A 26,462-nucleotide genomic window follows, 5' to 3' on the forward strand; every position below is an offset into this window, starting at 1 on the left:
TTGTGTGTGACGTGATGAAAGCGTTTTGAAAATAGACAGTGGTGACGGCTACACAGCACCGAGAATGTATTTAAGGCAACTCTTTGTGCACAACCACGTCTGTTGACAGCTGTTTATTTGAAAAGTTCAGAGACTTCTACAACACATGAGCTATTTTTAAAAGAATACATGAGCTATTTACATACTCTCATGATAAATAACTGTGTCAATGAGAATGTTTTCCTCAGGTGCAACCAGAACCAAACCTGGAAATAAACCAGGTGCTGTTGACACAAGACTTATAACCCCAATTTTCCTTTTTCTTTTGTTCATTCAGTTCAGTTCAGTTCAGTTGCTCAGTCGTGTCTGACTCTTTGTGACCCCATGAATCGCAGCACGCCAAACCTCCCTGTCCATCATCAACTCCCGGAGTTCACTCAGACTCACGTCCATCGAGTCAGTGATGCCATCCAGCCATCTCATCCTCTGTTGTCCCCTTCTCCTGCCCCCAATCCCTCCCAGCATCAGAGTCTTTTCCAATGAGTCAACTCTTCACATGAGGTGGCCAAAGTATTGGAGTTTCAGCTTCAGCATCAGTCCTTCCAAAGAAATCCCAGGGCTGATCTTCAGAATGGACTGGCTGGATCTCCTTGCAGTCCAAGGGACTCTCAAGAGTCTTCTCCAACACCACAGTTCAAAAGCATCAATTCTTCGGCGCTCAGCTTTCTTCACAGTCCAACTCACATCCATACATGACCACTGGAAAAACCATAGCCTTGACTAAACAGACTTTTGTTGGCAAAGTAATGTCTCTGCTTCTCAACATGCTGTCTAGGTTGGTCATAACTTTTCTTCCAAGGAGTAAGCAGCTTTTAATTTCATGGCTGCTGTTACCATCTGCAGTGATTTGGGAGCCCCCCAAAAATAAAGTCTGACACTGTTTCTACTGTTTCCTCATCTATTTCCCATGAAGTGATGGGACTGGATGCCATGATCTTCGTTTTTTGAATGTTGAGCATTAAGCCAACTGTTTAACTCTCCACTTTTCACTTTCATCAAGAGGCTCTTTAGTTCCTCTTCATTTTCTGCCATAAGGGTGGTGTCATCTGCATATCTGAGGTTACTGATATTTCTCCTGGCAATCTTGATTCCAGCTTGTGCTTCTTCCAGCCCAACATTTTTCATGATGTACTCTGCATATAAGTTAAATAAGCAGGGTGACAATATACAGCCTTGATGTACTCCTTTTCCTATCTGGGACCAGTCTGTTGTTCCATGTCCAGTTCTAACTGTTGCTTCCTGACCTGCATACAGGTTTCTCAAGAGGCAGGTCAGGTGGTCTGGTATTCCCATCTCTCTCAGAATTTTCCACAGTTTATTGTGATCCACACAGTCAAAGGCTTTGGCATAGTCAATAAAGCAGAAATAGATGTTTTTCTGGAACTCTCTTGCTTTTTCCATGATCCAGCGATGTTGGCAATTTGATCTCTGATTCTTCTGCCTTTTCTAAAACCAGCTTGAACATCTGGAAGTTCATAGTTCACGTATTGCTAAAGCCTGGCTTCGAGAATTTTGAGTTTGTTCATTGTACCAGTTCAATTCCTTTTAATTTTTACTTTTAGTTATGACCTGTTTCATACAGCAAAGTACAAATAACAATGTAACCCATAACTCTACTGGATATAACAAATGCAACACTAAACACCACTGACATTATTTTTTTCCTTTGATAAGGAAAACAATGAAGACCTTCTCACACTCCTTCCCACAGGAAAGTTAACCACTACTCTAAAATGGGACCGGATCTTCCCCAGCCATGTGGGTTTTTTGTTGTTGTTAACGGACAAAAACAATATATAGGGTAATCTGGTGTTGTGAAAATTCACATAAATCATTTTCACTGACTGCCTTTATAAATACTCTAAAATTCAAACTGACAGTTCTACTAATGAACTTACTTTTTTATTTAGGATATTGAGGTTCCACCGAAGTCTATAGGGAACTACCTAAGTCTGCTACTGAATTCTAAACTCTCAGCCAGTGTTTCTCAAGCATAGCAGCATCAGAATTACTTGGGAGCTGTACAAATACAGATGCCAGAGCCCCGCTCCAGATATGTGAACTCAAATTTCTGCAGGTAGGGCCCGGATATCTGTTCTATATATATATATATATTTTTTTGTTTTGTTTTGTTTTGTTTTTTTTTAAGTTCTCTAGTGACCAGAGTTGAGACTCACAGCTCGAAGCTACTGCTTCAAACAGAACTGCACATTGGACAAAGCAGCCAGTAAAATAAAAATGCAAAAGAGAAAACAAAGATATACATATATCTGGAAGAGAGATTATATTGCTCTTTTACATAAATAATTTTAATATTATCTGGATTGGACAAAATGCTGCAATGGGGGAAGCAGCAAATGACTCAAAAAAAATCCACAAATACCATTCCCAGTGAGATGAAGAAACTGTAGCAGGCCCTTAGCCTTACCTTCAGGAAGTGGGAATTACTGTTAACATCAATCCCATAGTGTATGGCTCAGCAATAAAATCTAGGCAACATTAAGAAAAAAAAAAGAAAACAAAACACTCTGAACCATGCTTAACCCTGAACATGCCAGGGAAAGACAATCATCACCATTTACCATCTGGCTCCAATGGACCCTCTAGATTTTTCTATATTTAAATAAAGTCATTTTACAAATAACATACAGAATAAAAGCACAACAAAAAAATCATTCCATTATAGATTTTAATAAGAAATTTAAAATAACAAACTTTTTATTCCAGGTTTGTAGTCAGGAATGAAGGCAAATAAACCCGAAACAGGCAAAGACGCTAAACACAAATGACAGCTCACCAGCTCCACGCCTGAACTTAAGAGCACAGCCCACAGTAACGACGCCAGACTTCAAACCCACTCCCGTGGGTTCCAGCCTATCATGATTCTGATTCTTCTTGAAGTCATATTGTCAAAACATATTACTTTTGAAAATGACTCATGACTGCTGAAGGGAGAACAGCCATCTCCTTTGCTCCATAACTACAAACTGCTTCCACTTCCAGGTTTATAAACCCCAAGCGAAGGATCAGCCCAATGATCTTTTTGTCACTGTATCTTCAATCTCCTTCCAACACACACACCTCCTGCTGCATGATCCAGTTATTTTGTGGATGTTAAGTGGCAAGAAAATTCTGGTGGCTAAATCATATGCAAGAAGTCTGTCATACAAATATTTTTAGGAAGTCAAAACAGGATGGTTCAGTTCTTATAAAATACTGTGTGGTAAAAGTCCCTCCTGTTGAATGACTGACCAGGAGAGAATGCACATCTCTTTTTCATACACCACAGAAACACAGTACCCTTGCGGACTCTTGAGTCTGGGCCAACTTATCTAAGGTATCAGCTGAAGCCTCCCAGTCCAAGTCACATCCACACTCAATCTCCCTGTCCCCATGAGATTCCAGAGTGCTGCTGTCTGTCTCTCTGCATTCATCTTCCGATTGGTCTAACAAGGAAAATGTCTTCCTCCATCAGTTTTCTTTTGTTTGCCAGCAGGGATGGAAAAATTCTGAATTCTCACCAGGGTTCAACAAAAGCTAAAAGCAGAGTAAACAGACGGGTGTCTCCAGTCTTCTTTTGTATTTTCTTGAAAAATAATCGGATGCATTAGGCAATGCAATAAGCACATTAAAGACAAGGCAACAGTGACTGTTAGTTCACGCCTGTGTCATCCACTGAGGGATTTCATCATTCTTCCACTTCTTCATTATTTTAGTCTTGTTTATTACAGATTTGGGAATATATGATAGTGCTGAAATAGTATGTAGGATGACAAGCAGCAAAATGTTTCAAAACACAAGAAAATTAAGAGTCCATAATGTTAAGACTTATAAAAGGGTCCAAAGGACCCTCATGATTGTAGGACAAATTATCATTCTACTTTCAAAATTAAGTATATTTTTACCTTGTTCTTTTAAACCTCTAGAAAAAGAATAAAAGTCATGTAGTATCAATTCTTACAGAAGTAGAAAAAAGCTCAAAAATAAAAATTGGGTTCAATGGACCCTGCGCGTATAGTGAAGTATAGATAGTAAAATGAAGAGTAAGGTCTCCAATTTTAGTTTAGTCCTACTTAAACACATCCCTGGCTCAAGTGAAGATAAGAACTCAAGAACAGGAAGAGCTGCATTTATTTATTTTTACAGAAGTAGTATTTAAAAACTGGGCTTCCCTGGTAGCTCAGTTGGTAAAGAATCTGCCTGCAATGCAGGAGACCCCAGTTTGATTGCTGGGTCAGGAAGTTCCTCTGGAGAAGGGATAGGCTACCCACTCCAGTATTCTTGGGCTTCCCTGGTGGCTCAGACAGTAAAGAATCCGCCTGCAACACAGGAGACCTGGGTTGGGGAGATTCCCTGGAGGAGGGCTTGCCACCCACTCTAGTATTCTTGCCTGGAGAATTCCATGGACAGAGGAGCCTGGCAGGCGACAGTCCATGGGGTCGCAAAGAGTCAGACACAGCTGAGTGACTAAGTACAGCACAGCACAGTATTTAAAAAAAGAAAACTTCAAACACTACAATTTTAAGAAGTGTGCCTTCTAACACTACCACCAAGAGAAAACTAATTTTAAAGTTTGATATAACCTTCAAGATAGAACCTATGCACATCCAAATGGACACACACACACACACACACACACACACACACACACACCCCACCCCACCCCACTCCACCCCCAACCTGGCGCCTTCCTTTACTTAACTCAAACAATAGCACTACACTGGCAGTAGCAGCTTTGCATCATGCTTCCCCGCCCATTCAACGGATTATAAGCCTTCTTTCAGGTCCACGTAAACAGATCTACCACACTCTGGTAGTCCTGGGATAAATGTATTCATTTATTATATTTAGCCATTTCCCTAAGACTGGCCATATGAGGCTAGCTCCTGTTTTTCCCTATCCCATAGACACTGTAGCTATGTCGATCTTACTCCTAACACCTCAACATTGAGTAAGTCATCTTTTATTAGTACAAACCATAGAAGAGAAAAGAAAAGAAAAGAACAGAATAGACAGAACAGAAAGAACTGGTTTCCCAACTCAGGACCTTTGCACAAGCTGCTCCCTCTGCTGGGAATGTACTTGTCCTGTTCTCTTATTCATCTTCATCCTGAGCTTAAATGACTCGCCCCTCAGGGCACCATCAGTACTCCAACCTAAACAAGACACTCTATGCTCTTATGATGCGTGCTACTTTCATCCAAGCATTCGCTGCACTTTTTGATGACATTCCATTCAACCAAGCTCCACATGGGGAGGGGCACTGCGCTGTTTACCTGCAGGGCTGGCAGAGCTCAGGGCCTGTTGTCAAGGGGTCAGACTACACCTGTCTTACAGATGGAAACTGCTGGCTTTATTGGCTATGCTCTAGAGAAGATGAACTGATTCACCACACAATCACAAGTGCTAAAATTATCAAGAACAAAACAGACAATTTATTTACAATGAGAACTTCCAATTGCAGGCAGGCTGTGGGTAAACAGGCTCCTCAGGCCCTGTTAGCAGAGGCCTAAAGAGGTACCATCTTCCTGGTGGGGAACCTGGCCATATACACTACCAGGCAATTCCACATTGAGGACTATGGCTCACAAAAATAACCACAGACATACACAAAGATTTCATGACAACGATGTTCTTCACTATCTATTTTGTAACAGGAAAAATTGCAAACAACCCAAAAATCAAGCTTCTGTTGTTGAAAAACTAAACTGGTATGCTCACACAGTGGAGCACTCTGCAGCCGTTGAAGGTAGCTTAGAGGCATGCTGAATTTGAGTCCTCCATGGAATTTTAAGTAAATAGCATCAACACATCATAATAAGCACTTCAGTGGGGGTGGAAAAAGCGGTTATCATACAATATTATCCCATTTTTGTGAAATAGATGTGTGTGCTTACTTACATATGCCCTGATATCCACAAAAATGTTTACAGTGACTACCTTCAAGTGGGAAATTTATTTTTTCTTTTTTTGAAGTTAAAAATTGTTATAGTTCACATGCATTCCTTGTTAAGAACAAAAAATTAAAGCTATCTTTTAAAACTGTCTTTCTTCCCCTGCTGCCCACTCTCCGGAGGGCCTGGTAGACCAATGACAGCTCAGTCAGGTGGAAAGCCAAGTGTGTTTCCCTTACAACTTCAAAGAAAATGTCATTTCTGAAGCAATGTTTGGGCCAGTCTTTGCACCATTTCTTAAGGGAACTGTCTCTACTTCAAATCACACAGAACTAGAAAAGGGGCAAAGAGGAGGAAACAAGGGGACAAATGATGCCCATGACTCCCAACCAAGCTGCTTACAGAAGTCAGATGAGCTGAGGAAAGGGTGTCCGCAGCTCTAGCCTCTGCCCTCAGGCCTGAGGCAACCAACTGCTCCAGTGGGCAATGGGTCACTCTAAGGCTCTGACAGGCACTTTCCCTTTGTAGCAATACAGTGCATTCAAACTTCCAAGGAGGATTCAAAGGCCGAAAACTGCCTGGGAAGCACTGACAATATTTAGGACCTGTGATTCCCAAACCCTGACTGTTTCAGTTACTCTAAGAGCTCATTGAAAAGAAAAACAAAATAAAAACATAAAAAGTCAGACTTTCCTGGCAGTTTAGTGGTTAAGACTCTGTGCTCCCAATGCAGGCAGCATGGGTTCAATTCCTGGTTAGGTAACTAAGATCCCAAATGCACGAGGCATGGCCAGGGGGAAAAAAAAAAAAAAAGCCAGATTCATGGCTCTTAGCCTACTGCATTAGAATCTAGAATCATGTGGGTTAGGCCAAGGAATTTTTTTTTTTTTTAAGTTCTCAAGTGATTCCGAAGCAGACGGCCCACATACCAGTGTTCAGTAATCATTTAACAGCTGCTCGCTGGAAGGAACCAAGAAATACCTACTCCATCTGATTCCAATTAGATTAGCACCAAAGTCAACCCAACAAATGCAATGCCTCCAAAAATGACTCAGATTTCACTACTTTCAGTACTTTAACAAATTTCACCACTAAGGACCTCATCCTTTCACTTCAGCAAATCCTCCTAAGGTATAGTCCATTTCCATTTGGTCCTCAGTGAACTCTGGAAATAGAACATCTCTGCTAAAATGTGTGATTGCACTCAAGCTGGAAATGCACCGAAACAAAAGGAAAACAAAACCTTCCCATGCAACTAGCCATGAAGCCACAGAGTGCTGCCCTGAGCTGGGTCACTCTAGGGAACAGGTGGACACAACAGACCTCTGCAAGCACCCTGGGAAAGGTCCCCCAGCTTCATACCTATCATCACCCATTTGGCCCAACGTTCTGTGCAAGATCTTCTGATTGTTTGAGAACTTGTTTCTTGAGCAAGAAAAGTCAAATGCTTCCAAGGGATATGTTCAGGAGGCATTTCACGCTGTGATAAACAGAACCATGAAATCACAACGTTTTCTACTCAGTGGGCTCTCCTGGACCTTTGGTGATCCAACTGCTTTATCAGAGCCAGCCACTAATGCTTTGGCCACGCAATAGCATGGAGTCATTTTAGTGATGACTTAGTGATGTTCTAAAACATATATTTCTATTTAGTCACAACATCCTATACCTATCATGATCATTTTAAAACACAGCCCCCAGGGGAGTCCCCTGGGGGTCCAGTGGGTGGGGCTCCGGAGTCTCACTGCCCAGGGCCTAGGCTGGATCCCTGGTTGGGGAACAATCCCACAAGCTGCACGCTGTAACCAAAAATAAAAAAAAATAAGTCCCCAATTCTTTGATACTCCTCTCATCCACAGGTGGGGTTCTCAACATTGTGAACGTACCAATGGTCACTGACCTGTATACTTACAAAAGTTAAAACTATGAAATTATGTGAATTTTATCTCAACACAAAATTAAATCAATAAATAAAAGTGAGCTCCTGTAGCTCCTTCTTGAGTCAGGGCTCCCCACCTGTTTGACCTACAGGATACGGCAGAAGTGGTGCTGGGCTGAATTCTAGGCCAGGGCCCTGAGACACTGGTGGCAGCTTCCAACTCCTGTCTCCCAGAATGTGCCCTCCTGGGACTGAGCCACCATACCGTAGGAGTGTATAGAGAGTCTGTGCTCAGGCCACAGAGGAGGGGAACCAAGGTTGCAAGACCAACGCCCTCTCCTTGATCGCAGACGACACACAGCCAACCAGCGAGAGCGCCGCCTTGGAAGAGACCCTCCAGCACCGCGGTGCGCAGCAGAGATAAGGTCTCCATGCCACGCTCTCCCTGGACTGCATGCTTGAGAGCAGGATAAAGGCCTGGAGGTATTTAAGCCACGAAGTCTTGGGACAGTTCGTTACGCACAAATGGTTAACAGGCATTTCAAGATAATAAAGAAAACATCTGGTCAAAATGGCTTCAGAAAATCCCCTAACCTGGTACCATAAAACACAGATTATGACAAGAATAATGTTCAGCATCGAAGAGTTCATCGCATGCTCTTCACCACTCAGGTGAGTCACAATCCTTCTAACATGTTCAGAACCACGCCGCTGAGTGCACAAGAAGGCACCTGACTTTCCTGCTAAAATTTCCCAGGTGGGTGGAGGGGCAAGAAAGGCAAGAAACCCTCAGGGTACCAGAGCTTGTATGCTATCTAACAACAAACATTAAGCACAGCTCTCGTGCATCCTCTTAGAAAAACCAACCTGAAGTGATGTCTTCCTACCACCCTCCCGCTCCACCCCAAGCTCCAGGGGCCCCAGCTCAGCCTTCACCTCACCTCCAGCCTCTCGGGAGGGGGCTCGCTCTGCAGGATCCTCAGGGCTTTCGCAGCAGCATCGTGTTTTGCAGCCTGTCTCGTCTTTCCTTTCCCATTAAATTGCTGTCCTCCCACAGAAAGTTCAACTTGATAAACTAAAGGTGGGACTGGAAACGGGTAAAAGTACCTAAAAATAGAAGGGGATGAGGAAAATTAGTCTCAGATAAGTCACCTTACCATCTCTGACCAATTCCAGGTATTTCCTTCATCACAGGTCCTAATTACAGCAGTGTTTGCTCGCCAATAATGAGTCCTCATCAGCACATCCAGAGATTTCATGTGTTTATGCTCGATTAGAATTGCCACACAGTATGAGCAAACACTGTTTACATTTCACAAAATAAATTGGCTTACAAATTACATGGGTTCAATGTATAAAGCTAACCCATACTTACAAAATCTAAAATGGATTAGACTTTGGTTAAGAAAGAAAATTTAACTTGCTCTACTTTCTCATACCTGGAATGCACACTTTCATGTCTCCAGAAAAGAATGGGACTTTTTTAACCAGTCTTTTAGTCTTTATTTTGTCTGATATAAATATAGCTATTTCTTCTTTCTTTCAGTTTCCATTTGTATGGAATAAAGTTTGTGTGCTCCTGAAACTGCAGAGTCTCTTATAGACTGCATATAGCTGGGTCTTTTGTTTCTTTAAATTCAGTTGTCCACTCTCGTGTCTTTCAATTAGACGATTGGATCCATTTATATTTAAACTAATTGACTGGACCCACATTTCTAGAAATCCCAACAGCCTAGAGCCTGGCAGAGGCGGGTTTCTATTTTTAAAATGGCTTTGGCCTCCACCTGACTACCACCCCAACGTAGGGCAGGGAAATGAAGACCTTCAGTTTGATCATCAATCTCTCCACTAGTGTCTTAAGACCTCAAGCAGAAGGTTTTAAATGCATGGCACTTTCAGATTTCAACTAATATTGCTCCGCACCTGTATACCAAGGCTATTTACAAAGCACATAAGTAAGTTCAAAAGTCAGAAAGTACCCAGTAAACAATAACCAATAAATTTGAGGGCTGAGAATTGTGGTGTCACAAGAATCATGTTCAAATATGACTCAGCTGCACAAAGCAGTTACATGGGTGGTCTTTAACCAGATTGCTTGGGGCTCGAGCTGTACTGCTTGTGAGGAATGTGCCCAAGACCTTTCCAATGACAGGAGTTCGAAGAGCATCAAAATGCAGTTCCAGTGACACCAGGACAATTCAGACTGGCGGAGGCCTTTGGCAGGCCAAAGAGGACCAGACCATTATGCATTCTACAATCTATACACCTTACTATTCCACATGAAAGAGCAACTATACTTTCACCTGGATTTAAAACAAAACAGACACGTACCTTGGGGGATAAGCACCTCCTCTCATGTTGTAGGTATAGGTGGACTGCACCCGAGAGTAAGGGTCGACAGGCTTATACATCGGTTTCTTCCCAAGTTTCATGCACAGCGCATTTAGCTCTACAGTAGGGGTTATGCTTTCTGCAACACAGAATCAAAACAAAGAACTTTTCTTCCTGAAATGAGAATGACACTCACTAAAATCAAAAAGAATAGCATGCTTTCTACTAATGGACTCATGATGCATTTCATGAACGGCTCTAAGTACTTCACTGCTAGGCATCAGGTCAGGAAATCCAAGAATCTGCTGTGATTTGTAGGTATTAATACACAATCAACAGCACAAAATATACGGTAACGGCTATTGAGGAGCAGCAATGTAACACAAGATGTTAACAGTGAGAATCAGTTGTCAGAAACAGGTTCCAATACACATCAAATTTCATGATTAAAAGATCCCACAGGACTGTCCAAATCATTTCATTGTTTGGCAATACTCTACCAATATAACTGGTTGTACTGACTGACTGGCTTACACTTAGAAGGACATCCATACACATTATTTCATAGGACAATGCATTTATTCAGTACTATCTGGAGGCAAAGCACTGTGCTGAGCTTGAGAAACACAATTCTTGTCCCAGAGGAGTCCAGAGAACACAAGACACACTTCAAGAACTCTGATACAACACTGCGTGTGCTGTAAGGAGGTGCAGAATCGCCGAGGAGAAGACTGTGAATTCTATCTGGAGAAGTCAGATGGGACCCACAAAATACTTAGATGTTTTCTTTCTTAATATTTATAATGGGATTTGATTCGTGGTAATACTTGTTAGAAAAAATGAGTTCTGTTTCCATATACAACAGGAACGGGTATATCTTAGGTTACCTCAAAATTATCAATTTTAGAAAATACTCATCATTCATCCTTCTCTTTTTCCCCCTCTAAGTTCATCCGATTCATAAACCTTTAAAAATCATTTAAAAAGAAAACCAACCTGGAAAGATTGGACCTGGAGAGATTAGCATCAGTGCACAATCACATTTACAATCAACAGCTTCATATCAAACACAGAACAACACTAGCAATGGCAAAGTTCAATTGAAATGCACACAAAAACCCACTTGAAAATGCTTCTTTAGGATGTAGGTAGAGGAAAATAAAAATGCCTTGATTCTGTACCATAACTGGTTTCACTAATCTAGTGCATAAATCAAACTTATAAGAATACCTTTGAGTCTGCAAGTCAAGAGGGTCACATGAATAATTAGGCTCTTTTTTTTTCTTTCTTAGCTAATATATGAACTATATTTTTTACACAATTCAAATAGTTGTGTTTTAAGTAAGAGCAGCTCTGACCCATAAAATTTATCTGCAGTAGAGTATAAATGTGAAGCAAAGATCCCAGAGAGAAAGCGAAAGGAAGAGAAAGGCGTGGCCGAGGCCTTCCCAGATCGTTCCTGCATGCGAAGGGCCAGGGTGACTTCATACACTTGAGAGGTGACTCTCCTTAGACAGCCACTACTACCTACAGCTGCCAGGTCGGTGGTCCCCAAGCTTTCACAGGACACTCCTCTTTAACAGTATTCTCCCCAACTGGGACCCTTGCCTGAAGAGATATCTATTAATCTGAATTTAAGAAATAAATATCTATTTTCTCATCTTTGTTAACAATCAAGAGACGTAAAACTGACAATCGGGGTTACAATCAACAGGTTATAATCAATATTACCACACAAAGTTGAAGTGATTTTAAATAAAACCCACATTCTCACAATCTATACAACCCTTATCAAAAGAAAAAAAAAATTCCTTTCATTAAGCTTTTCTGAAAGTCTCCGAAATCGTTTGGTGACATGCCCCGCCTCCCGTGACCACCTCTCCAGATCATCAGGCATCGAGGGGCTGTAGATTGGGAACCACTGCTTTAGATTAAGGCCAAGATTCCGAAAAGATAAGCATTTGCCACTGGTAGTGCAGACTCTGTGCTCTCAAAATCAACAAGTCAGTTAAGAAAGAATTCATATACATACTAAATGGATACCTCTAGACACACTTTTGAAAGGAACCTGTCTTGGCCCACGCATAATACCTGGATTTCTTCCTTCGCTACGGAAAGGGCGGACTATAGGTTTAGGAAATTTTGTTCCTTCCAAAGCTTTGGCAGCAGCTGTGTGTTGGGCTTTTTTAATACTAGTTCCTTCAGCTTCCCAGTGCTGATCTCCAAGTGTTAGCTGTACTGTAAACACCTACAAATGAAAATTGTGAGCTCTCAATTCAGGAAACCTGATGTTGACTAAAATATGTCACTTGGACCTTGAACATAATTTACGGTCATGGTTTAAAAGGCCTGGTCATTATCTCTGTAATTTATCCCTTCATCCCCCTTTTCACTGTTTCTAGAAACATGAAAAGATACATACATCGTCAACTTGTACTGCATAGCACTCCATGAAAAAACATCTTTTGAAAAAAAAAAAAGAAAAAACATCTTTTGAAAGATGGGTATAAGTACAGAAATTAAAAACTGTTCTCTTATATATTAAAATATTAAATGCTAATTATCTGGAAGCCATCCAAATAAAAACTGTCTTCCCATTTCTTCTCATGGAAGAAGTTTAGCAAGCTTAATTTAGACACATAATAGTACCTCATACCAATGAAGACAGCATTTGTTGTAATTTGTTCACTGATTCTTGTCTGAAAATACAACCTCATTAGGCCAAAACCTCAAATGAATTTGGGAATGTCATTATTACAATGCTACCTTTTACTTTCCTAAGACTGTACTATTCAGACACTGCCCCCCCCTTTCAGAAGATGAGATTCACTGCAAGCAAAGATCTAACAACATTCTGAACTCAATTCTAAGGAAGCATTCAAAAGAGCTAATTTTGCCTTTAACAACTGCGGACAATGATAAGCCTCTTTTTTCCTTTATAAGTATAAAGGGAACTTGTGTGTCTACTCGTAAAGTTAGGTTATGTTAATCCCATCAGAATTGGACAAACAATTCATCCAAAAAAACACTAGGACCCACCACAGCGCAGTGATTCTTTAACACTTGTGTACATCTGAAGACTAACCCAGGAAGCCTGGTGAAATACACGTGCCAGGAGTTTTGACTGAAAAGAACAGCATGAGGGGAGGCCTGAGCCTGTGTATTTTTAATAAGCTCCCAAAGTCATTCTGATGCACTTCAATGGTTGAGATTCACTACTTTGGAGTTTTTATTCTTCTGATTTTCTTTATCACGGAATCTATCACTTTATTTCACTTACAAATAATTCACAAGAGAAATGGTGATTTGAGTATGTCCAGGTCATTTAAATTTGGTGCCTCAAGGGATGGGGCCAACTTGCCTTTAGAGCTGATTTTTCTTGTAGGTCTTAACTTCAGGATTCCCTCAGTGCACAACTTCCACTAAAGGGCGAAAAATTAAAGAATCCTTCACCCCCCTTGAAATATTAGGGGTCTCCTGTATTTATGTTGCAGTTCATAAAGTTACTCATTAAAGCACTGATAGCATGAACGCAAAACCCTGGCTAGCACAAGAAGTCAGACAGCAGAAGCAGCCTGCAACGCTGTGCAACCCCTCAGTCATTTTTGTGATCCTTTCATGAAACGACATCAAAGGGGGAAAACGCTATAAGACAGATGAGAGTTAATTTCACGGTCAGTCTTGCCTTTCTCCACGACTGTCCCGATGGCGCTGCTGCCTTCTGTGCGGAGGGGCAGTGGTGAAGTTAGATCTCGGTTCAGACAGAATTAAAAGTACACCAGACCTCTGACTTTTTAAATAGTCTAATAATCATCTAGGAGGGAATAAATTTTTCTCTTTGAACAACTTGTAGGCAAAAAAAAAAAAAAAAGGCAGCTACAGACTGAACACACAGCCAAATTACCTAAAAGGTACCAAAGTTCAAGTGAGACAGTACATATTTCCAAAAATACCAAAAACAGTTAATAAAGGGAATCCCAAAGTTAAGATCTGCAAAAAACATCCTGTAGAAGAAACAGAACAGTTACCAGAGAATTGGCTAATTGCCTTCTAAAAGTAAAGAAATATTTCAAATATAATTGTGCTTTAGAATAATATTAAAACTACCTTCATGAGAGTGGGAAATTCCTGTTTTTCTTAAATGTATAATTACTTAATTGTAATAGCTACCATTTCTCAAGCATTTACTACGTGCCAGACACTGCACTCCATACTTTGACATATATTCTCACGATAGACCTATCTGGTAAGTACTATTATCTCCATTTTACAGATGAGGAAACGGAGTTTCAAAAAAAGTAGTAACCTACACAAGGTCACCAAGTTAGTAAGAAGCTAAGATTCAAACCCAGATCTGCCTGACTCCAAAGCAACTAACCAAAATGCACTCCCCTATGGGGCCTGTTCGTGATTGCGGTCAATGCTACTTTTAGTCCAAGAAAAAAGAGAAACTTGGTATCATTCAAGGTTTGAGGTTTGCATGTCAGGAAAACTGAGGCACAAAGAGACAAACAACTCTTCCTTATAAAACTGTATTATCTTACTTCAAGGCTAGAATCAGAAATAGGCCTAATTCTTTATCTCTCATACTGTAGTTGCAAAAGATAAAGCCAGATACACAAACATTTAGGGTCCAAGCACATTAGCACAGATATCAAGCAAGCTTAAAAGTCTGAACTCCTGAAAAACAAATAGTAAAAATTCAAATTACAGTCAGTCTTTCATCCTCTAAGATGAGAGTGACAAGGGTACCTAAAATCAGAGATAATTCCATGCACTCACAGGGAGATTAATTTCTACCTCTCACATTCAAACCCTGTATCTGATTCTGAACAAGAAGCAACACTGACTTCCCATTCACCTCCTCTCCCTGCCCTGCCCAGACCTAAGGTACCTATGCACGTGCAAACGAAAAGGAAAGGAGCCAGACGGAGGCTGCAGCCAGGAGGCCCAGAGCCCAGAAAACTCACAGGAAACCATTCACAGGTGCTTGGGACTTGTCTTGATTCAGAATCCTAAACAACCACATGCTAACTGAAGTTTTAAAAGCCAAATATCCCCCAGAGAAGCATCTCTTTCGTTTGACCCACTCTGCAAGGATGGAAAAGAGAAGCGACTCGCCCAAAATCTGTACTTCTGCATCTCTTTAAAACAACCTCAGCAGTTTAAATGTGTTTTGAATCACCGCACCACTTGCAACTGTATGAAAAGAAAGAAAACATTCCTAGTGGGTTATAAATGCACAAGCAGTATGGACAATATTTACCTTACAGTGAGCTGGACCTTGCTCACGCAAAAGCTTATACTCAGGCTGAATCTTGTTGAAACGGGCTAACTCATTCACAAGACACATTGGGGTTTTCTCTTTAGGGTGTGCCATGTTAGGAGGAACTGAAAAATAATGTGAGAGCGTTGACGTCAACTAGCAGTGTTAGAGACGGCAGCTCTCCAGGGCTATGAAGAGAGGGAAAACAAATGCCACGTCTAATGATTTAGAGCAACAGCGATGCAAAACTGCAAACCACACTGAGGGCACATATCTGAAGACACAGCTGGGATCTTTTCTGAACCAGTTGAAGTCAGGTTACCTAGGAAGGGGTGTGTCTTCAAAAGAGAGAGAATAGAAGTCAGAGGAATAACTAAACCATGGCAAGCACGCAGGATTTGAAATCGGATGAAGGACTGCTATTATAACCAAGGGAATAACAAGGAGGTCTTTTGAGCAGAGACACATACACACATTAGTTACTACAACAGTTGTCAGCTGTACCCTGTTCATTATTTCACAAAACGCAATATGCCAATACCATTTCTCAAACGACGACTGTCTTTTTCCAAATAGCTAACTTCTCCTTCCTGGGGTATCTTCTCATCTTATCTCCAGAGGCTGCCATCCTCAGACTTTACCTATCTTTAATAATTATGTAAGTAAAATAAAATGGTCTTGGAGGATGGGAGTTTTATAAAGTCAACAAAATGTGGATATAAGAACACATTAGAAGAGAAAGCAATTAAATCCCAGAGGACTGAACTAGTCCGTGCCATTTCCTATTAAGATGGTATTCAAACGGCAAATATGGGGAACACTGAACCTCTAGGGGACTATGACAAGTCAAGAACGCCATCTGGTGAGCTGGTCCAAGGAAGTCTAGAGGTAGCAGCATGATAAGAGTCTGCACAGCTGAGTGGGACAAGCTAAAACTCTAAGAAGAGAGATACAAAGTAAAGGAAACGAGAGGACAGAGGAGGAAATGCAAGGGAGATGTCAGGCACTAAGGGCTGAGAAGCATTTATTACAAGGTGACTCCAGTACAGAGACACCTATGCTGACACCCCCTTTAACTGGCTTTGCAACTTGGGATGAGAGCGGGAGAACTGGGGAGCAGAATATTGTTTTTAAGGGTTATTTCCCCAGGGATTGCAAGTCTTTTCTAACCCATGGATATTTTTCATTTTTGTTTTCCTAATATTCAAATTTGAGGGCTTCCTTTTTAAACATCTCTGCTTCTTGGTTCAATTTCTCATTGGCCCTCACTGTGATTTCTCAACTACCTCTGGATGGCAACTTAAACTTACTTAGTCAAAATAAAAATTAGCAAATGCCAACACATTCTTTTGCGTCCCAAAATCTGGCAGTCCCCTTGCTTGGGATAAATCTTACAGACCTCCAAAAAGGGTACTTACACCTACAAATCAGTTCTGGGAAATCATTTTAACAGCAGAATTTTCCCATATAACAATGAATATCCAAAGTGGTATTTTTTTTCTGCCAGCTACCAGTTTATAACAGAGTAGGCTTTATAGTTTGGTTTCTAATTTTCTTCCTTACACTTTGAAATACTCTGTAAAAGGTCTCTTTCAAGCCAGTATATCATCAAGTGTGTTTTATATCTGGTATAAATAAAGAAGTGTGGGTGGTATACTTCCTCCTGCTTCTTGAAGGTAAATGTGCAAGAGCTCCCTGTATCTGCAATCTACTTATCAGGTCAGAAAACAGGCTAAGAAAACATTTGAAACAGAAGACACTTGGATCATACGCTTACCTGCAGCTGCACTGGTGGATGTAATAGATGCAGAGGGTAAAGCAGAGTTTTGAATAGGTCTACCTGCATTTTCAGAGGGCAGAGAGCTAGCAGTAGAAGGAATACTCATCAAAGGCTGTGAGAGAAGAGACTGGTTCTTGTTCAGTATTTGGCTCCCTGAGAGAGCAGCAGATGGGTTCTGAACTTGCACTTGAACTTGAGACATGGTCACTTTCAACAAAAGTGAACAACTGCAGGTAAACAGCTTTCAGTGCAGGTTAATTCAGTGCTATGAAGTCTAAAGTTCTACCTGAAAGTTGTAAGGGAAAGAAAATAAAAAGATAAATTATAGAAGAGATATGTAATTGCCAATATTCAGTCAAAAACTGGTGTCACCTACTCAAGTATGAAAACAGCCCGTTTAGTCTGTAACTGTGATGTACAGTAAGATTCACTAGCTTTATGAATTTCTCAGTGTTTTTTTTTCCCCACAATGTTTTAAAATACTTACAATACCCACATACCCTGCATGTTCATTTTATAAAAAGAATCAGCAAGGTATAATAATACTTATTGTTGAATATTAAGAATTATAAACTATAGCCTACATTAAAAAATCAAATTAAAAACATGAAGAGGTTTTCCACTGAATATGGGATATGGTAAAGGTTTCTGGGCTCAAAATGATAAGAAACTGAAAGTAAACTGGATCTGTAACACCAGTACTGGTGAATGTAAACAGTGCTTCCGTTTTTTTGGCCATGTGCTCAGAATGGCGCCTTTGGAGCTCTCCTTTAAGTTGACTGAAGAAAGAGAAGAATTCCTCACTTTTGGCATTTCTTTTTCCTAATGATGACAAAAGACCTCTTTGTTCTCCTGTAAGGTTTGTTTGAGATAGTCTCCTTTATTTACAGATTCCAAACAAGAATTGTTGCACCCACAACCATGGTCATGGATCCTCAGAATAGCAAAGAACATTCTATAGTATGTTTATTATTAAAAGCAAAAGTGGAGAAGATGCAGAAGAGAGGAACAGATATCAGGCTGACGATTTTACTAGCATGGCTTGTGGGGGGAGCAGAGAAGATTTTTACTGTATCTTGTAAGTTCCAAAGGTATTAATTCTAAATACATTTAAATTTCTTCACCAGTCAAAAATAAGGACAGTTCTGCTCATTTTCATGGCCATCATTCAAAAAGCTGAAAATGTTTAAGCAAATCAAAACTACTCAAAAATAACCATTAAGCAACAAAGAACAGAAAAAGCCAAGCAAGGCAGAAACCATCAAACTAACAAATTAGAAGTTCTACTATAAAGTAATTTGTTACTTTCGTTTTTTAAGTCTCAAAATGATTTTTAATTAAAGCCAAACTTCTACAAACAGATGAATGACCAGATAAGTTACTTGAAGTCTTGGAACATCCTCCCTTGTGGAGAGCAAAGTGAAAAAGTGAAGCTGCTCGTCATGTCCGACTCTTTATGACCCCATGGACTGTAGCCTGCCAGGCTCCTGTGCGTGGGATTTTCCAGGCAAGAATACTGGAGCGGGTTGCCGTTTCCTTCTCCTGACCCAGGGATCAAATCCTGGTCTCCCACACTGCAGGCAGACTCTTTACCATCGAAGCCACCAGGGAAGCCCTTTGCAGAGAGCAAAAAGGACTACAAAACTCACAACAAGGCAAAAATCAGAAACAAAAGCACCTTGGCTAAACTATGACTTTGGTTAGTAACAGGTATAAATATTACCTTACACGACAAAATTCTCCAACATTACAGTTGTTCCCCATCTACTTTTGAAATCAGAACAAAATAACAGAGGAGATCCACTGAAGATCTGGGTAGTGGTCTTAGTAGACAAGTTGCCAGTGTCAAGCAACAAGTCCAAAACCTTTTAGAAGGCAGCTATGACCTTTCATTGTTCAATCAGCTGCCAAAATATAAATATTTCTCTTTCAGTCTTCCCCTCCTGCTCTTACTCATTCTCTCCCTCTCTCTCAACTCTGTCCTGAGGGCATTTTTCTACCCTCCCCTGCAAAAAAAAAAAACCACTGAGAGTTGTACTCACAACTTCACAACAACCACCAGAGATCACAGGTCCAAACATAAGCCAAAAGCACAGTGCTTGCTCCAGAGTCTATCTGCATCCCAGAAAGTGAAAGTGAAGTCGCTCAGTCATGTCCGACTCTTTGTGATCCCGTGGACTGCAGCCCACCAGGCTCCTTTGTCCATGGGATTCTCCAGGCAAGAATAATGGAGTGGGGTGCCATTTCCTTCTCCAGGGCATCTTCCTGACCCAGGGAAGCAACCCAACTCTGCTCTGGGTGGCTCTTGAGAGTCTGAGACTGAATGAACTAAATTTAGAAAGGGTGGGGCCCAAAGGGATCTTTGTTGGCTAGCTTCTCTAAGGTAGGCCCACTGCCAGCATTTCCAGTGACAGGCATAAATTCATAGGTTTGCCAGAAGTTGAGATAAGAAACAAACAGGATATTAATTAAGACTGCCCCAAAAATGCTAACCTCAGGTACACCTGGAGGAGTTATATCTTTCAAACAACTGGTTGAAATAAGCAGTTCAAAACGGCAGATGGAAAATATTTTAAACCCCAATAAGGCTCTATATTTTAAAATTTTTTAGTTTGTAATATGACCAATAAAAATACAGCACAGTACTCATTTTAAGTCATTTACTAATTTAACTTTTCTATGTATCTTTAAGCCTGAAAATATAATCTAAAGAAGTAGTTTTAAAGAGGCAATTTTGCTCCCCAAGGACACCTGACAATATCTGGAGACATCATTTGGCCATCGCATCTGGAAAATGGGAGAACCTACTGGTATCCAGTGGGTAGAGGAGCAAGGGTGCTATTTCTAGCATATATACGTGCATTCACAGAATAAAATCTTACTAATGTATGAAGGAGCTTATATTCTCAGAGAGGAAAAGAAAACCCCCTTTTCATCTCAAAAGGCTCTGAAATACTGATGCTAATATTTTACCCAAACAGATGCTCTTCCCCTAAGAAAAGTCAGGCAGCTATAAATAAAGCTTTTCACTACTGCCATTTATATAGTTCATGGAAGCATTAAGGGGAATCACATAATTTCAGAGATATTATTTCTGCATAAATTAAGAACCTTTTGCTCAACACTACACCATCCTGAGATTAAATCCTTAAATGAAAACTTACACTTTCCTTTACACTTGTCTTTAAGCATTGTTTTCCATCAAATAAATTAGGGACTTAAAAGAGATTTTAAATGCTTTATTAGAGTCTTCTTACAAAAGAACAGAATTTCACACACAGGAAAATTAGGTTGAAAAGTTTAAAACACAAAGACTCCAGTTTTCCCTGAGGCTGGAAACACTCTTGACCGTGAAGCCTGTGGTGTGCTGTTTCCTTGCCTCCTGCCTCCAGCACAGATGAGAACCGTTCATCTCCTGATTTTTTCCCCTAATTGAGGAGCTTGAGATACCAACTCAAGAAACCATTTTCATCCTATTCTCAAACCCTAAATTTATGGAATGCAAACAAAGGACTACAACATTGTGAGTGGTGAGATGACAAGAGTTATGGGTACCTCTTTTTAAAAATTCCTAATTCCAAGTCCCCCCAGATCCTAACTTGGGCCTGGCGACATAAAAATCTCATAAAAAACAGTCTCACCTGGCAATTTCCACTTTACAAGCGTCAAGTACTTTTTAATGGGTTGCAGTAAGGGGAATATGGGCACATTATACAAGCATTTTGAAAAATTGTACATGATGTGCTAAAGTGATCAGGCACAAAATGCACATCCCTAACTCAGCAATGAATCTACCAAAACTGGGCCATACTGAGTGCACAGCCTGAGTGACTCAATACACAAAAAGGCAGATCCTTCTAGAAACAGTTTACAGAACCACCTACAGTACTGCTTAGTACTAATCCCTTTCAACTAACAGACTGCTAAACTGCTGCAGTATGAAACACCTACTTCAGCAATTATGGGGAAACATCATTTCTATTACTAATATCCATTTTCCAACAGGATTAACACATAACATAAAGTGTCCATACTTTTGTGCAATCAACACATCATTCCCCTTTGTAGTAAGTGATGTTTCCAAACAAGATGTGTTTTTTAAAGAAAGGAAGGAAAGAAAGAAAAAGAAAAGAAAAAAGTCATCCCAATTCTGGACAAGCTTTTAAGAGCCAAAACACTGCAACTAAGTATTTCCCCTTCTTGCCTTTATTATTAGGTTGGTGCAAACGTAACTGCAATTTTGCCCTGTTGAACTCTGCCATTTGATACTGGAAATACATCCTTAAATGTGGTTATGTTGTATTAATATATCATTTTAATGCACATTTCTCACTTTTTTTTTGCTAACGACATTATTTGCTATTTATTTAATATTTAGACTATGGAAATGATGTTAAACAAACAACAAATTCAAGTAAGTTTTTAATTCAAGTTCAAAATGAGTTGTAAAACAGTGGAGACAACTCACAACATCAACAACGCATTTGGCACAGGAATTGCTAATGAACGTACAATGCAGTGATAGTTCAAGAAGTTTTGCAAGGAGATGAGAGCCTTGAAGATGAGTGTAGTGGATGGCCATCAGAAGTTGACAATAACCAACTGAGAGCAATCATCAAAGCTGATCCTTTAATAACTACACAAGAGGTTGCAAAGAACCCAACATCTACCATCTACAGCCATTGAGCATTTGAAACAAATTGGAAGGGTGAAAAAATTCAGTAAGTGGGTGCCTTGTGGGCTGACCAGAAATCACACAAAAAAATCATCGTTCTGAAGTGTCACCTTCTCTTGCTCTACGCCAACAACAAACCATTTCTCGATCAGATTGTGACATGCAACGAAAAATGTCATTAAAAAAGTTGTCATTTTATATGACAACTGGCAAAGACCAGCTCAGTGGCTGGACTGAGAAGCTCCACATCACTTCCCAAAGCCAAAGCTGCACCAGAGAAAAGGTCATGGCCACCGTTTGGTGGTCTGCTGCCTGGCTGATCCATTATAGCTTTCTGAATCCTGGCAAAATCATTACATCTGAGAAGTACGTTCAGCAAATGATGAGATGCACCAAAAACTGCAATGCCCGCAGCTGGTATTGGTCAACACAAAGGGCCCAATTCTTTTCCACAACATCCAATCGCATGTCGCACAACACTTCAAAAGTTGAGCAAATTGGGCTACAAAGTTTTGCCTCCTCCATCATATTCACCTGACCTCTCACCAAACGATTACCACTTCAAGCATCTTGAGAACTTTTTGCAGGGAAAAACGCTTCCACAACCAGGAGGCACAAAATGCTTTCCATGAGTTCATTGAATCCTGAAGCCAGGATTTTTATGCTACAGGAATAAACTAACTTATTTCTCATTGACAAAAATATGTTGACTGTAATGGTCCCTACTTTGAGTAATAAAGATGTGTTTGAGCCTAGTTATAATGATTTAAAATTCATGATCTGAAACCACAATTACTTCTGTGCCAACTTAATAAATCTTACACAGTACAGGTACACAGATATGAAGGATCTGTGCTTCACCATAACAGAACTTTAGCAGCACCAACAGCAATTTTGATACATTTATTCACTATTCAACAAAATCTATTAAGCCTCTACTACATGTGAACTCTTCTATGGCAGACTGTACATTCTCAAATGCTAGAAACTACTTGTTAAACTTTTCCTCAAAGACACAAGAAGAGCTCTTTAAGCAACCAACTGTACATCTATTAATCTGTTCTCCACAGCTTCTGAGAGGCTTCACTCTCAGAGAAACTTTGTCAACAACAACAAAAAGTTAAGGAACAAACCACTTTTCCTATAAAAGTCTTGAAATATACCTAATATACCCACATCATTCCCTTACATCCAACATGTTACTTCCAAGATCCTTCTCCCAGACATCTTTCTAGCTATAATGAGGTTATACAGTTTTCTGCAAGTGAACTCACTCCCCCAACCACCACTTCACCCTACCTTCACCTCCCCCCCAAGCATCCTCCACCCCCTACCCCCCAAACACAGCACTTCACTGACTCCAAAGGTTATCCAAACACCCGTAGGCAGAGCACCAGAAGCACAGAAACACGGCAATCATTACCATCCTACATAATCATTTCCAAAAAGACAATGTCAATGTCAAGCAAATAATGTTCAACAGCAGGCCCATATATCAAATCACACAACAATAAAAGGTTCTTCAAAAGAAATATGACTGAACTACTTAAGAGGGGAAAAAAAGAGAGACGGCAATGTACTTGGTGCCCAGGAGAGAGACACAGGACAAACAGCCAAGCTGAGGCACAATCACTTGCAAGACAATAAAGTGAGCCAAAAATAACGCCTGGAAGCCCAGACTAGTCAAGACCTCTGCACCCAATACAAGAGCCTGACTGCAGTCCCTCACACAGTTGGCCCGATGCCACGTGGGCAACGGACAACTTTCTTTCCACACAAATGTAACCATTGGGTAGTCCACTTAAACAAATACGTCCTAAAAGAGAATTCATTATTAACTGTTTATCACAGAAAAGCTAGCACATCATACCCTATGCTAAAGTGAAAAAAAAAAAAAAAAAAGATTTCCTTCTGCAGCCTGCTGCTGCTACTGCTGCTAAGTCGCTTCAGTCGTGTCCGACTCTGTGCGACCCCATAGACGGCAGCCCACCAGGCTTCCCCTGTCCCTGGGATTCTCCAGGCAAGAACACTGGAGTGGGTTGCCATTTCCTTCTCCAACGCATGGAAGTGAAAAGTGAAAGGGAAGTCGCTCAGTCGTGTCTGACTCAGCGACCTCATGGAATGCAGCCCACCAGGCTCCCCCGTCCATGGATTTTCCAGGCAAGAGGACTGGAGTCAGGTGCCACTGCCTTCTCTGTTCTGCAGCCTAGCAAGTTGCAATCTTTCTTTTCTAGGCTTGAAACCTTATCAAGAGCTCCCCGTCCCACCAATCTCCCTTCTTCTAGAAGAAACTCTTAAAAATAACACAAATACATTATTTTTGTAAATACGAAGTGGGTTTGAGAGGTCAGTATGTTTTTTTGGCTATGCAGCGCAACTTGTGGGATCTTCTATAATTCACCAACCAGCAACTGAACCGGACCCTCAGTAGTGAAAGCAAGGAATTCTAACCACTGGACCACCAGGGCACTCCCAAAATGGAAATGTTTTTAAATCAAAATGAATATCCATCTGTGATTCGCCGGAGATTTTTAAGAGTAGTACTGTGTACCATATCTTGAATAAGAAGGGGCTTGGTTCAACTCTGTTAATTGGCTTTTCCTTTCAGAGAAGAGAAATTGTAGACTGTAGCCCTGTGCCATCTACCTAGAAACACAACAGCATTTACCATCATCTTCAGGCAAAACGGACCAGTGCCAAGCATGACGTTTCTAAGAAACCAGCCTTGCTGTTAAGTGTGTGCTCATCTGTGTCCAACTCTTTGTAACTTCACAGACTGCAGCCCACCAGACTTCTCTGACCATGTAATTTTCCAGGCAAGAACACTGGAGTGGGTTGCCATTTCCTTCTCCAGGGGACCTTCCCAACCAGGGATTGAACCCACGTCACCTGCATTGGTAGGTGGATTCTTTACCAATGAGCCACCTGGGAAGCCTTTTGCTGCTAAGTAGCAACCAACAATGTTAAATCAGATCAAACTTTTGAGGTGTAGCTTTCAGTTCTACAGACAGCAATTATATGTCTAACTCCTGGCAATCCATTGCTTGCTTGCCTCAGTTTGCCCAAAGCACCACGTACAGGCTCTTTGACAAAGCCTCAGTGTAGTGATCTGAAAGCTACAACCCTGAAGGAATCCTGAGGCACTGTAACAGTTACTCAGTTCTTTGAAAAGAAAAGCATTTTACAAATTCAGTGTGATGAGTGCCTATATATCCTTTTCCCTGGGCTTTGTATAACTTAGTTTCTTTTGCATCAATTTGCCCATTCCCAAGGAAAGCAAGGGCTCACTTGTCTCCTAATCGCCACCTCAGAGAGAGGGTGTGAGGATGGGCTTCCAGTTCTTACAGGGAGACAGCTACAGAGCACCAAGCAGGGTCGGTGCTTGCAGTGTGTTTTGCAGTGTCCTGATCAAGGATCAAAGATGGAGAAGGTCTATACAGTCAACAAAAACAAGACCAGGAGCTGACTGTGGCTCAGATCATGAACTCCTTATTACCAAATCCAGATTTAAATTGAAGAAAATAGGGAAAACCGCTAGACCATTCAGGTATGACCTAAATCAAATCCCTTATGATTATACGCTGGAAGTGAGAAATAGATTTAAGGGCCTAGATCTGATAGATAGAGTGCCTGATGAACTATGGAATGAGGTTCGTGACATTGTACAGGAGACAGGGATCAAGACCATCCCCATGGAAAAGAAATGCAAAAAAGCAAAATGGCTGTCTGGGGAGGCCTTACAAATAGCTGTGAAAAGAAGAGAGGCGAAAAGCAAAGGAGAAAAGGAAAGATATAAGCATCTGAATGCAGAGTTCCAAAGAACAGCAAGAAGAGATAAGAAAACCTTCTTCAGCGATCAGTGCAAAGAAATAGAGGAAAACAACAGAATGGGAAAGACTAGAGATCTCTTCAAGAAAATCAGAGATCCCAAGGGAACATTTCATGCAAAGATGGGCTCGATAAAGGACAGAAATGGTATGGACCTAACAGAAGCAGAAGATATTAAGAGGTAGCAAGAATACACAGAAGAACTGTACAAAAAAGATCTTCACGACCCAGATAAGCATGATGATGTGATCACTCATCTAGAGCCAGACATCTTGGAATGTGAAGTCAAGTGGGCCTTAGAAAGCCATCACTACAAACAAAGCTAGTGGAGGTGATGGCATTCCAGTGGAGCTCTTTCAAATCCTGAAAGATGATGCTGTCAAAGTGCTGCACTCAATAGGCCAGCAAATTTGGAAAACTCAGCAGTGGCCACAGGACTGGAAAAGGTCCATTTTCATTCCAATTCCAAAGAAAGGCAATGCCACAGAATGCTCAAACTATCGCACAATTGCACTCATCTCGCATGCTAGTAATGTTCAAAATTCTCCAAGCCAGGCTGCAGCAATACATGAACCGTGAACTTCCTGATGTTCAAGCTGGTTTTAGAAAAGGCAGAGGAACCAGAGATCAAATTGCCAACATCTGCTGGATCATGGAAAAAGCAAGAGAGTTCCCGAAAAACATCTATTTCTGCTTTATTGACTATGCCAAAGCCTTTGATTGTGTGGATCACAATAAACTGTGGAAAATTCTGAGAGAGATGGGAATAC

The 26,462-nt window shown here is 40.8% G+C and overlaps 1 protein-coding gene across 7 annotated transcripts in view; it reads right to left on the minus strand.

Moving 5' to 3' along the window:
* The window catches only part of STAU1 (staufen double-stranded RNA binding protein 1), a 61,956-nt gene that overhangs the window by 24,031 nt on the left and 11,463 nt on the right, over nt 1-26,462 (minus strand). For 3 of the 7 annotated variants that reach the window (XR_001919082.1, XM_018058001.1, XM_018058000.1), the window contains exons 3-7: nt 17,187-17,475; nt 15,410-15,534; nt 12,235-12,391; nt 10,144-10,282; nt 8,754-8,919 (exon numbers count right to left, since the gene is read on the minus strand). Coding sequence is in view for 6 of the 7 variants with exons in the window: in XM_018058001.1 (XP_017913490.1) it covers nt 8,754-8,919; nt 10,144-10,282; nt 12,235-12,391; nt 15,410-15,534; nt 17,187-17,391 (792 nt within the window). In the remaining variant the exon portion in view is untranslated. Of the gene's footprint in view, nt 1-8,753; nt 8,920-10,143; nt 10,283-12,234; nt 12,392-15,409; nt 15,535-17,186; nt 17,476-26,462 lie in introns of those variants that run through there. The other 4 variants (XM_018058003.1, XM_018058002.1, XM_013968927.2 and 1 more) reach the window with 3 other exon arrangements.

The sequence above is a fragment of the Capra hircus genome, chromosome 13, assembly GCF_001704415.2.
Source record: "Capra hircus breed San Clemente chromosome 13, ASM170441v1, whole genome shotgun sequence".
NCBI classification, from domain to species: Eukaryota; Metazoa; Chordata; class Mammalia; order Artiodactyla; family Bovidae; genus Capra; species Capra hircus.